At 36.1% G+C, this 12,721-nt stretch overlaps 1 protein-coding gene across 2 annotated transcripts in view; it reads left to right on the forward strand.

Moving 5' to 3' along the window:
- The window catches only part of UGGT1 (UDP-glucose glycoprotein glucosyltransferase 1), a 130,519-nt gene that overhangs the window by 8,704 nt on the left and 109,094 nt on the right, over positions 1 to 12,721 (forward strand). For both annotated transcript variants that reach the window (XM_032354022.1, XM_032354023.1), the window contains exons 3-4: positions 1,503 to 1,585; positions 4,670 to 4,800. In XM_032354022.1, coding sequence (XP_032209913.1) covers positions 1,503 to 1,585; positions 4,670 to 4,800 — 214 coding nt within the window. The remainder of the gene's footprint in view (positions 1 to 1,502; positions 1,586 to 4,669; positions 4,801 to 12,721) is intronic.

The raw sequence follows: 12,721 nt of genomic DNA on the forward strand, positions 1-12,721 counted from the left end.
AATTTCATCTGAAAAACTGTAGCTGTTTTACTCAGTGGAATAAATAAGAAGTGAAACAACAATTTAAAATGAAAAGCAAACAAACTGAATTATACTGTAAACAAATGGCAGCATTCCTTTTAATATTATCTTGTATTGTTCTTACCCTCCTTGGATTAGTTCAGTGAATCTAGTAATTAATTTTCTTAGGGCTCTTTGAAACTTATGTGTCATAAGACTTATTTATGCAGTGGGTTGAAGGAGAATATATATTTCAAGTTTTTCTGTAATTATATGAGGAGCATATATTTATTTGCAGTTGGCCTTTACAGGAGGGTCTTAGCTTCAGTGAATCCTTGTTCTCACCATTATAACCTTTGAGTATATTATCCTTCCCCCCTTTTCCACAAGCCTATCTTGTGAATGCAGCTTTAATTTGTGAATTTAGTGTTTATTTGAATATCATAATCTATTTGTCTTAATATCTTGTTTTCTTAGACCATAAGCCTAGAAAGCTTAGAAAAATCCCACATTCAAGGAGGTACTAAATAATTTAATAAATTATGATATGGGTATTTTCAGAAACCTATTTTTAGAGAGGCTGTGTGTTACCAGGAAATGTTTCTTATTTTTCCCATATTTCTGTGTCTAGCTGTGGAGTAGAATGAGAGTTGTACACCCCAGTGTTGACAAGTAATGGGAAAGTCTTCCTTTGGCTAGGTAAGCTGAGATCCAGATCTGTAGTTTGCTTTAAGACAGTGAAAGATCACCACTACGTTAGTATTCCGTCTCAGAGGAGAAGATGACTAATTTACATGAATCATTTGATCAGTATACACATTTTCTTTTAGTGATTTTAGGCTCTGGAATGAAGGGAAATTTAGAATGGCCATTATTTAGGTCTGTAGAGTAAAGTCAAGAAAAAATTAAGGTGGCATTAAGTTCTAAGAACTTATTTTATTAAACTGAAATTTGGTGATCTTGAAAATTTGGATTTATGGATATTAAAAGATTACAACATGCTGCCTTTAGTCTCCTAGAAATTTCTCTAGGGTTCATGTTTTCCTTGGGAGAACCTTAGGTAAAACATTTTTTTTTTTGTAATTTGTAAGGTCTTTCTGAGAATAAATGAACAGAACTAGTACCAGAATTGTCAGTTTGTAATTCTGCTATTACCAACAGCGTTTTCAACAAAATGGGGTTTCATAAGATTTATTTATATTGGAACTTTCCTCTTGTTACATAGTTGTTCCAGGTTTCTTATGGAATACCTATTAGGCTATTAATATGAATAAGTGAGTAAGCTACTAAGCTAATTAGTTATCAATAGTCAATAAGCTAATAGGACTTGCTTATCATTAGAATATATATTATACATGCTTGTGTATAATGTATATTATAAAAGCCAAACTCTGGACATTTGGAAACTTAAAAACCTATTTTTACTTTCTTTAGTAATGTAGCATACATTAGAAGATTTTATTAAGTTGTTTTATATCTGATATTTCCCCCTTTTCTCCCAGTGAGTTTTTAGCAGAAGACAGTCAAGAGAAATTTTGGAATTTTGTAGAAGCCAGTCAAAATATTGGATCATCCGATCATCACGGTAAAATTGAAGCAAATGCTTCTTTGACTTTGGTATCTGGGAAAATATTAGGAAAAAATGGTCTCTTTCACAGTATTTATGGCTTAGTAATTAAAGGAAAATGTTTTTATCTTAATGACTAGAGTTGTGATGGTAGTCAGCAGAGCCAACACAAACTAATGCTTTTGAAGCAGTTTATCACTTTGTCTATAAGTACTACCTTTGATTTCTTTCTCCCTGCTTGTTTTTGTTTTTTTGTATTATTTTATTAGAAGTGCTATATGAATATTTTATAGAAGTCAAATTCATTTAAAATCATTTAGTATTAACTTAATTACCATTGATTTGATTCCCTTTTTCTTTTCTTATGAACTAATTGCACAGCTGATCTATTCTCGTTAGGTTTGTTATCATTAAGTTAGTGCCATCCAAAATGTTTCCTGTTACGCCTGCCAGCCCCCACAGCTTGAGTGTTGAGGTATCAGATGAATGCCAATGTCAACTGTATCACTTGTTTACAGTTTATGATGTGCATTCACACTTTCTAGTTCAATATAAGCTTTATGGATATTTGTAGTATAAACATTACTAGTTAAAGATGCAGATAACTTAGGTAGCTAAAACCTTGAATGTTACGTTGACAGGCCTTGTTGTAGAGCAAATGTGTGAAAACAAAGTGATTGCTATTAGTATTTAACTGAATTGATTTTAACTTTTTGATTTTTAGTTAAAATAATACAAATTTTAAAAGCCAAGTCTGAATTTCTTTTTTGTGATATTAGTACATAAAAGTTTGAGCAAGCATCTGTAGTTTGAGTTACATAATTTAGAGCCAACTGGAATTGTTTGTGTTACCAAAAAAAATCATTTTACTTTTAGTTTACAGTTTCATGAAACAAATTTATTGAAGTGGGTTTTATAATGAAATTTGAACTCTGATGTTTAAAATGAAATTTCCTCAATATAAATGATAATGTGTTCTTGGTTAAAGTTGGGGTAGTATGAATTCTTGAAAGTGATCATAAAAGTGTGTTAAATATTTTATTTGAAATATTATCCATTGTCCCACCACCCAAAGGTATTGACCATTAACAATCTGGCAACATTTTAAGTATTTCTTTTTGGTGTCTTTTTCTGCTTAGAAGATGCTAATGCCATATAGAACCTTTTATATTTTACTTTTTAAAATGTTAGTTATATTCCTTAAAAATACTTTTTGATACATAATATATGATTTAATAGTCAAGCTTTTATTTTTTATTTTTTTTTTTTAAAGATTTTATTTATTTATTTGACAGAGAGAGAGAGGCAGGCAGAGAGAGAGAGAGAGGGAAGCAGGCTCCTCGCCGAGCAGAGAGCCCGATATGGGACTCGATCCCAGGACCCTGAGATCATGACCCGAGCCGAAGGCAGCGGCTTAACCCGCTGAGCCACCCAGGCGCCCCAATAGTCAAGCTTTTAAAAGGCTTATAAAGAAAAATCTTGTTCTTTCCCGGTCCCCCTCCTGTTTCTCCCTTGCTTTTTATAACTGTTTAAATTATTTTGTTTAGCCTTCAGTGTTTTTTTTTTTAAATAAATACATCATATGTATTCTTATTTCTCATTCTTTCTTAACAGTAAAAAAGATAGCTCACTATGTACAGTTGACCCTTGAATAACATGGGTTTGAACTGCATGGGTTGACTTATACTCAGATTTTTTTTTCTGTGAATACAGTGTAGTACTTAAATGTATTTTCTCTTTATGATTCCATTTTTTTTTTTTTTTTAAGATTTTGTTTGTTTATTTGACAGAGAGAGAGAGAGCACAAGTAGGCAGAGCGGCAGGCAGAGGGAGAGGGAGAAGCAGGCTCTCCGCTGAGCCGGGAGCCCGATGCAGGACTGGATTCCAGGATCCTGGGATCATAACCTGAGCTGAAGGCAGCCGCTTAACCGACTGAGCCACCCAGGCACCCACTCTCTCTTTATGATTTCTTAATACATTTTCTTTAGCTTTATTATTATATGCATAAAATTGCATATAACATACAAGATGTGTGTTAATTTACTTTTATGTTATCAGTATAGCTTCCTGTCACCTATAGGCTATTAGTAGTTTTAGGGGAGTCAAAGTTATATGTGGATTTTTTTTTTTTTAAGATTTTATTAATTTATTTGACAGACAGAGATCACAAGTAGGCAGAGAGGCAGGCAGAGAGAGGGGGAAGCAGGCTCCCCGCCAGGCAGAGAGCCTAATGTGGGGCTGGATCCCAGGACCCTGAGATCATGACCTGAGCCGAAGGCAGAGGCTTAACCCACTGAGCCACCCAGGCACCCCTATATGTGAATTTTTGACTGATGGGGCAATTGATGCCCCTAAACCCTGTGTTGTTCAAGGTTCAACTATATATTGCTTTGTACCTTGCGTTTTAACAATATATTCTGGGGAGTTTTTCATACTGGTATATATATATATTTTTTTTTTTCCAGCTCAGATAGTTTGTTCCAATTGTTTAAATGCTTCTTCCCAAACTACAGTTTTGTTAATATCCTTTTATACTCTGTACTTCCTCATCACACTGCTCAGTTTTGTTGGGTTATTTGAGTGAAAAACATATGGTAGGCACTGGGGATACAAAGATAAATACAATAAACCTTCTGCCTGTAGGGGCTCAAAAACTATTTGGAGAGAGGTAGGTAGTGAATAAATAATTTTGTAAATGATGTGGTAATTGAAAGAGGTAAGCAGAGAAATAGTATAGGATCAAAGAAAAGATGTACTTGTTCCAGTGAGGCATGGGGTAGGGCTTGGAAGTGACTTTGCAGAGTAGGTGATGTCACAGCTGAATTCTTGTGGAGGTATGTAGGAGTTAGTCATCCAGGTAAGTGGGATAGATGCAGTCCAGGTAGAGGGAATAATGTGAACAAAGGGAAGAAGAGAGGAAGAGTCCAATTACTTCCTGTATTCTAGGGAATTCTAAGCATTTGACAACAGTTCCAGATAGGAGAGTGGTAACATTTTGCCACCATATACCTCTGTAACACATAGCTTTATACTTTATGAACTATCTTATTTGCATATATCTAGTCATGTGTAATTATTTTGGATAATGTTCTTCTTTGACAGGTACTGATTATTCCTATTATCACACAATATTAGAAGCTGCATTTCAGTTTCTGTCACCTCTACAGCAGAATTTGTTGAAATTTTGCTTGTCCCTTCATTCGTATTCAGCTACAATTCAAGCCTTCCAGCAGGTAAATTCAGTGCTTAGAGATAAGAGTATTTTTTATGGCTGGTATAACATGATGATTGGATATATTGTGGTTGTGCTGGCATTGTGTTACAGAGCTATAACTTTTCTGATTGAAATTTCTGAGGATTTGTTTATAAATAGAAAACAAAGCTGGCATTAAATCTTCAGATCACAGGTTTTTTTTTTTTTTTTAGTAAAAAAACATAATTTACACTATCTTCTTTTTTAAAAAGAAAAGAAAAGAATATCCACACATAAATGAAACTACCAGACTTTTTATATAGCACAGCATAGGAGATACAGCCTTATTAAACCAATTGACCATGAATCAGATCACAGCCGTAGATCTAAAAGCAGTTCTCAGGAAATTCAGGGGATGGGAAATACAAAGCAATATCACAGGGGTAATAAGAGTATCTGGAATGTAGGAAAATTTGTAGTTAAATGATCTGATTTCTCAACAAATGTTATAAGGAAAGAAAGGAGGGAAGGAAGAACTTCAAGAGAGACTTAAAATATGTGTCATCTTAATGCAGTGTGTGGATCTTATTGGATTTTGAGTTGAACAGACTGCCATTGTAAAAAAAAAAAAGGAATCGAAGATGAGCATACACCGATCATATATTTGATGTAAAAGAAATGTTAATTTTAAAAACACTGTCTTATTATAAAATAAAGGAGGCATAGAAAACCACTCACAAGAAATATGTAGTATAATGAATTTTTGCGAAGTGAGTACTCGTAATTTTCCCCCAGGTCGAGAAGTAAAACTTAGCCAGGCCCTCTGGCAGCCTGCCCTTCTTGTGCTCTGCTCTTATCACGGTTACCTTTTACCCTCCCAACAGGAGGGTATCAACCTCTGTTTGAAATGACTTGCTGCACTTCTTTATCATTATATTGCCTGAGTGCATCTCCACACAATAGTTTAGTCTTGCTAAGTTTTAAAAATTTTGATAATTGTTTTTTGGTCGGGGGGCATTGAATTTACAGGTTCTTCTTCTATTCCTTTCTTTTCTTTGAATAATTTTTTTTGCCGTCTGTATTTTGTTGATCATATGTTGGTACTCATGATGCAGTTCAACTTTTTCTCTGTCTGTTTCTGGAACGTTGGCAGCTGATCTAGAGGCTCAGTGAGAATTGTGTTTCATCCTTTTGGCAAGTGCATAGGTAGTGTTCTGTTTCATTAGGAGATGCTTAATGTCTTTCTTCTCTTTTTGATTTAGCATTCAGTCCTGCTCTATGCTTAATCCATTAATTCTTTGTGGAATGTAAAGTGGTGACTCTCATTCTTTTTTTGTTGTTGTACATACCGTCACCTGGTGCTGTTTATGTGGGGAAGACAGAATACATCCTTGAGTCTTTCCTGCCATTTACCAGGTTTTTGAATGAGTTTGGTTCACTAGAATCCTTTTACTTTAACCATTTAGTTTTTTTGTTTCAACTTTTTTTGGTGGGAAAATGTAGGTAAGGTAAGATTTATCATCTTGGGCATTAATTTAAGTGTGCAGTATGATGGTATTTACGACATTCTTATTGTTATGCAAACATCACCATCATTCATCTTCAGAACTCCTTTCATCTTGCAAAACTAAAACTTTATATTCCTCAAATAATAACTTTCCATCCCCCCTTACCCTCTTCCCCTTGGCTGGTAACCACCATTCTATTTTCCATCTCTGAGTTTGCCCATTTTGGATACCTCATTTAAGTGGAATTGTACAATGTTTGTCCTTTTGTGTCTGGCTTATTTCTCATAGCATAATGTTTTTAAAGTTCATCCATGTCGTACCATGTGTCAGAATTTAATTTCTTTTTATAACTGAATGCTATTACATTGGATGTATATAACACATTTGATTTCTCCATTCATCTGTTACTGGGCATTTGGATTGTTTCTTCCTTTGGCTATTGTGAATAATGCTGCTTGGAACATTGGTTTATGACTGTCTGGTTGAGTCTCTGTTTTCAGTTCTTTTGGGTGTATACAGAAGAGTGTAATTCATGGATCATGTGACAATTCTGTACTTAACATTTTAAGGAATTACCAAACTGTTTCCATAGCAGCTGCACCATTTTACATCCCCACCAGTAATGTATCAGGATTTCACTTTTCCCACATACTTCCCAGCACTCGGGTTATTTTCTGGTTTTTGATACTGGCTGTCCTCATAGGGGGGAAGTGGTATCTTGTGGTTTTGATTTTCATTTCCTTAATGACCAGCAATGTGGAGCATCTTGTCATGTGTTTATTGGCCATCTGTGTTTCTTCTTTGGAGATTTGTCCTTTATTTGTTTTTACCCATTTTTCAGGTGGATTGATTTTTGTTGTTGTCGTAGGAGTATTTTTTTTTTTAAGGATTTTTTATTTTATGCATTCGACAGACAGAGATCACAAGTAGGCAGAGAGGCAGGCAGAAAGGCATGCAGAGAGAGGGGGAAGCAGGCTCCCTGCCAAGCAGAGAGCCCGATGTGGGGCTCGATCCCAGGACCCTGAGATCATGACCTGAGCCGAAGGCAGAGGCTTTAACCCACTGAGCCACCCAGGCGCCCCTGTTGTAGGAGTTTTTTTATATACTCTGGCTTTTAATCATTTATTAAATATATACTTGTCAAATATTTTCTCATGTTCTGTGGGTTGCCTTTTCACTGTTGGTAGTGTCCATTGATACACAAAATTTTTAAATTTTGATGAAGCTATTTTATCTTATTTTTGCTTTTGTTGCCTGTGCTTTTGGTGTCGTATCCAAGAAGTCATAACCAAATCCAGTGCCATGAAACTTTACCCCTATGTTTTCTTCTAAGAGTTCTATGGTTACATATTATCTCTCAAGTTAGGTCTTTGATCCATTTGGAATTTATTTTTGTATATGCTATAGAGTAAGAATCTATCTTCATTCTTTTGCCTGTAGATATCTAGTTTTCCCAGCATCATTTGTTGAGGCACTGTCCTTTTTCTATTGATTAGTCTTAGCACCCTTATTGAAAATCAGTTGAGTGTATGTATGAGGGTTTACTTCTGGGTTTTTATTCCATTGATTGATAAGTCTTTATTTGTGAAAGTACTATAGTGTATTGATCACTGAGCTTTGTACTAACTTTGGAAAACAAAGTGAGTATTCTACTGAGTTCTTTGGATGTAATGCTGGTAGTCTTTGATTGCTTCCTTGCTCTCTGGGTATGGTAAGTAGTTTCAGATTTATCTTGTATGTCTCTGGCCATAGATTTGAGATCCACTATTTCTGTAGGAGGCTCATTAAAATTTTTTGTTTGCTTGTTGTTTTCTTTTGGTAGGAATGGTATTTTAAGAGCACAGTCTAGGCACTAGGGATACGCACTGCAATGGGTTGGTCATTGTATTTAGGACTCTTAAATGGGTAGAGGTAGGAGGAGACTACTTGTATATCTAAAGGCAAAATAGATAGAGCTATGTAAAGATGAAATACTTCATGTGTTCATACTGATATTTCCAATTCAAATTAAGGACTACTTTGTTACTGCTATAGGTCTTTTCTTCCACACGAAGAATTTTGGTTCTCAAGGTTATAAGGGATGGTAGAATTAGACTATCTTGTGGTTTACTTGTTTGTTTTATCCATGTTACATACATAGTAACCTTAATAACAGTAGTCCTTCCATTTCCACTATTACATCTTCTTCTTTCTTTCTTTTTCTTCCTTCTTTTCTTTTCTTCTTTTTTTAAAGTAAGCCCCACGCCTAGTGCAGAGCCTAGTGTGGGGCTTGAATTGAGGTCAAGACCTGAGCTGAGATCAAGAGTCTGACTGACTGAGCCACTCAGGTGCCTCCACAATTACATTTTTATAAACAATTAAAAATTTTTCTTTTGGCTTAGTGATCCCCATTTTCCCTTCCCCCACTTTTAAAAATGAATATATTCTAACCTAGAGCATAGATGTTTCATATTAGAGTATGAAAGTATTAGAGAGTATGTTTCATACTCTCTCCTTGAACCCTCATTTCATCTTAGTTCTATAAGTCATATCTTTAATGCTTAACCACCGGTCCTTTTTTTTTTACTTGCATGATTTATTTTTTTTTAAATTAACATATAATGTATTATTAGCCCCAGGGTACAGGTCTGTGAATCTTCAGGCTTACACACTTCACAGCACTTACCATAGCACATAACCACCCCAGTGTCCATAACCCATCCATCTTCTCCCTACCCCTCTCCCCACTGCAACCCTCAGTTTGTTTTGTGAGATTAAGAGTCTTTTATGGTTTGTCTCCCTCCCAATCCCATCTTGTTTCATTTTTTCCTTCTGTACCCCCCAAACCCCCTACTTTGCCCCTCAAATTCCTCATATCAGGGATATCATTTGATAACTGTCTTTCTCTGATTGACTTATTTCGCTCAGCATAATACCCTCTAGTTACATCCACATCGTTGCAATGGCAAGATTTCATTTCTTTTGATGGCTGCATAGTATTCCATTTTGTGTGTGTATGTGTGTGTGTGTGTGTGTGTGTGTGTATGTATGTATATATATATCACATCTTCTTTATCCATTCATCTGTTGATGGACATCTAGGTTCTTTCCATAGTTTGGCTATTGTGGACTTTGCTATTATAAACATTTGGGTGCATATGCCCTTTCGGATCACTACATTTGTATCTTTAGGGTAAATACCCAGTAGTGCGATTGCTGGGTCATAGGGGGTAGCTCCGTTTTCAACTTTTTGAGGAACCTCCATGCTGTTTTCCAGAGTGGTTGCACCAGCTTGCATTCCCACCAACAGTATAGGAGGGTTCCCCTTTCTTTACATCCTCGCCAGCATCTGTCATTCCCTGACTTGTTAATTTTAGCCATTCTGACTGGCGTGAGGTGGTGTCTCATTGTAGTTTTGATTTGTATTTCCCTGATGCCGAGTGGTGTGGAGCACTTTTTCATGTGTCTGTTGGCCATCTGGATATCTTCTTTGCAGAAATGTCTGTTCATGTCCTCTGTCCATTTCTTGATTGGATTATTTGTTCTTTGGGTGTTGAGTTTGCTAAGTTCTTTATAGATTTTGGATACTTGCCCTTTATCTGATATGTCGTTTGCAAATATCTTCTCCCATTCTGTCAGTTGTCTTTTGGTTTTGTTGACTGTTTCCTTTGCTGTGCAAAAGCTTTTAATCTTTATGAAGTCCCAATAGTTCCTTTTTGCCCTTGTTTTTCTTGTCTTTGGGGATGTTTCTAGGCAGAAGTTAGCTGTGGCTGATGTCGAAAGGTTGTTGCCTGTGTTTTCCTCAAGGATTTTGATGGGTTCCTTTCTCACATTGAGGTCTTTTATCCATTTGGAGCCTGTTTTTGTGTGTGGTGTAAGGAAATGGTCCAGTTTCATTTTTCTGCATGTGGCCGTCCAATTTTCCCAACATCATTTGTTGAAGAGACTCTTTTTTCCATTGGACATTCTTTCCTGCTTTGCCAAAGATTAGTTGACCATAGAGCTGAGGGTCCATTTCTGGGCTTTCTATTCTGTTGCATTGATCTATGTGTCTGTTTTTGTGCCAGTACCATACTGTCTTGATGAAGACAGCTTTGTAATAGAGCTTGAAGTGTGGAATTGTGATGCCACCAACTTTGTCTGTCTTTTTCACCATTCCTCTGGTTATTCGAGGTCTTTACTGGTTCCATATAAATTTTAGGATTATTTGTTTCATTTATTTGAAAAAAATGGATGGTATTTTGATAGGGTTTGCATTAACATAGATTGCTTTAGGTAGCATAGACATTTTCACAATATTTGTTCTTCCAATCCATGAGCTTGGAACATTTTTCCATTCTTTGTCTTCCTCAATTTCTTTCATGAGTACTTTATAGTTTTCTGAGTACAGATTCTTTGCATCTTTGGTTAGGTTTATTCCTAGGTATCTTATGGTTTTGGGTGCAATTGTAAATGGGATGGACTCCTTAATTTCTCTTTCTTCTGTCTTGTTGTTGGTGTATAGAAATGCAGCTGATTTCTGTGCATTGATTTTATATTTTGAGACTTTACTGAATTCTTGTATGAGTTCTAGCAGATTTGGAGTGGAGTCTTTGGGTTTTCCACATAAAGTATCATATCATCTACAAAGAGTGAGAGTTTGACTTCTTCGCATTCAGATGCCTTTAATTTCTTTTTGTTGTCTGATTGCTGAGGCTAGGACTTCTAGGACTGTTTTGAATAGCAGTGGTGATAATGAACATCCCTGCTGTGTTCCTGACCTTAATGGAAAAGCTCTCAGTTTTTCTCCATTGAGAATGATATTCGCTGTGGGTTTTTCATAGATGGCTTTGGTAATATTGAGGTATGTACCCTCTATCCCTACACTTTGAAGAGTTTTGAGCTCAAGAAAGGGTGCTATACTTTGTCAAATGCTTTTTCAGCATCTGTTGAGAATATCATATGGTTCTTGTTCTTTCTTTTTATTAATGTCTTGTATCACATTGATTGATTTGCGGATGTTGAATCAACCTTGCAGCCCTGGAATAAATCCCGCTTGGTCATGGTAAATGATTCCTTTTAATATACTGTTGGATCCTGTTGGCTAGGTTGATGAGTATTTTTGTATCGGTGTTCATCAAGGATATTGGTCTGTAATTCTCTTTTTTGATGGGGTCTTTGTCTGGTTTTGGGATCAAGGTAATGCTCGTCTCATAAAATGAATTTGGAAGTTTTCCTTCCATTTCTATTTTTTGGAACAATTTCAGGAGAATAGGAATTAATTCTTTAAAAGTTTGGTAGAGGACACCTGGGTGGCTCATTGGGTGGGGCCTCTGCCTTCGGCTTGGGTCTTGATCTCAGGGTCCTGGGATCGAGCCCTGCATTGGGCTCTCTGCTCAGTGGGGACCCTGCTTCCCCCCCCCCCCCCGCCTGCCTCTCTGCCTACTTGTGATCTCTCTCTCTCTGTCAAATAAATAAATAAAATCTTAAAAAAAAACCAAACAACTTGGTAGAATTCCTCTGGGAAGCTATCTGGCTCTGGGCTCTTGTTTGTTGGGAGATTTTTGATGACTGCTTCAATATCCTTACTGGTTATGGGTCTGTTCAGGTTTTCTATTTCTTCATGGTTCAGTTTTGGTAGTTTATACGTCTCTCAGAATGCGTCCATTTCTTCCAGATTGTCAAATTTGCTGGTGTATAGTTGCTCATAATATGTTTTTTATAATTGTTTATATTTCTTTGGTGTTAGTTGTGACTTCTCCTCTTTCATTCATGATTTTATTTATTTGGGTCCTTTCTCTTTTCTTTTTGATAAGTCTGGCCAGGGGTTTATCAATCTTATTGATTCTTTCAAAGAACCAACTCCAAGTTTCGTTGATTTGTTCTACTGCTCTTTTGGTTTCTTTTTTATTGATTTCTGCTCTGACCTTTAGATTTCTCTTTTGCTAGGTTTAGGCTTTCTTTGCTGTTCTTTCTCCAGCTCCTTTAGGTGTAGGGTTAGGTTGTGTATTTGAGACCTTTCTTGTTTCATTGAGAAAGGCTTGTATCGCTATATATTTTCCTCTCAGGACTTCCTTTGCTGTGTCCCACAGATTTTGAACAGTTGTGCTTTCATTATCATATTTTTCCATCAATTTTTTCAATTCTTCTTTAATTTCCTGGTTGACCCATTCATTCTTTAGTAGTATGCTCTTTAGACTCCATGTATTTGAGTTCTTTCCAACTTTCCTCTTGTGATTGAGTTCTATCTTCAGAGCATTGTGGTCTGAAAATATGCAGGGAATGATCCTCGTCTTTTGGTACTGGTTGAGACCTGATTTGTGACCCAGAATATGATCTGTTCTGGAGAATGTTCCATGTGCACAGAGAAGAATGTGTATTCTGTTGTTTTGGGATGGAATGTTCTGAATATATCTGTGATGTCCATTTGATCCAGTGTGTCATTTAAGGCCTTTATTTCCTTGTTGTTCATTTGCTTGGATGATCTGTCCATTT

This window comes from Mustela erminea, chromosome 8, assembly GCF_009829155.1.
Source record: "Mustela erminea isolate mMusErm1 chromosome 8, mMusErm1.Pri, whole genome shotgun sequence".
In the NCBI taxonomy this organism is placed as follows: domain Eukaryota; kingdom Metazoa; phylum Chordata; class Mammalia; order Carnivora; family Mustelidae; genus Mustela; species Mustela erminea.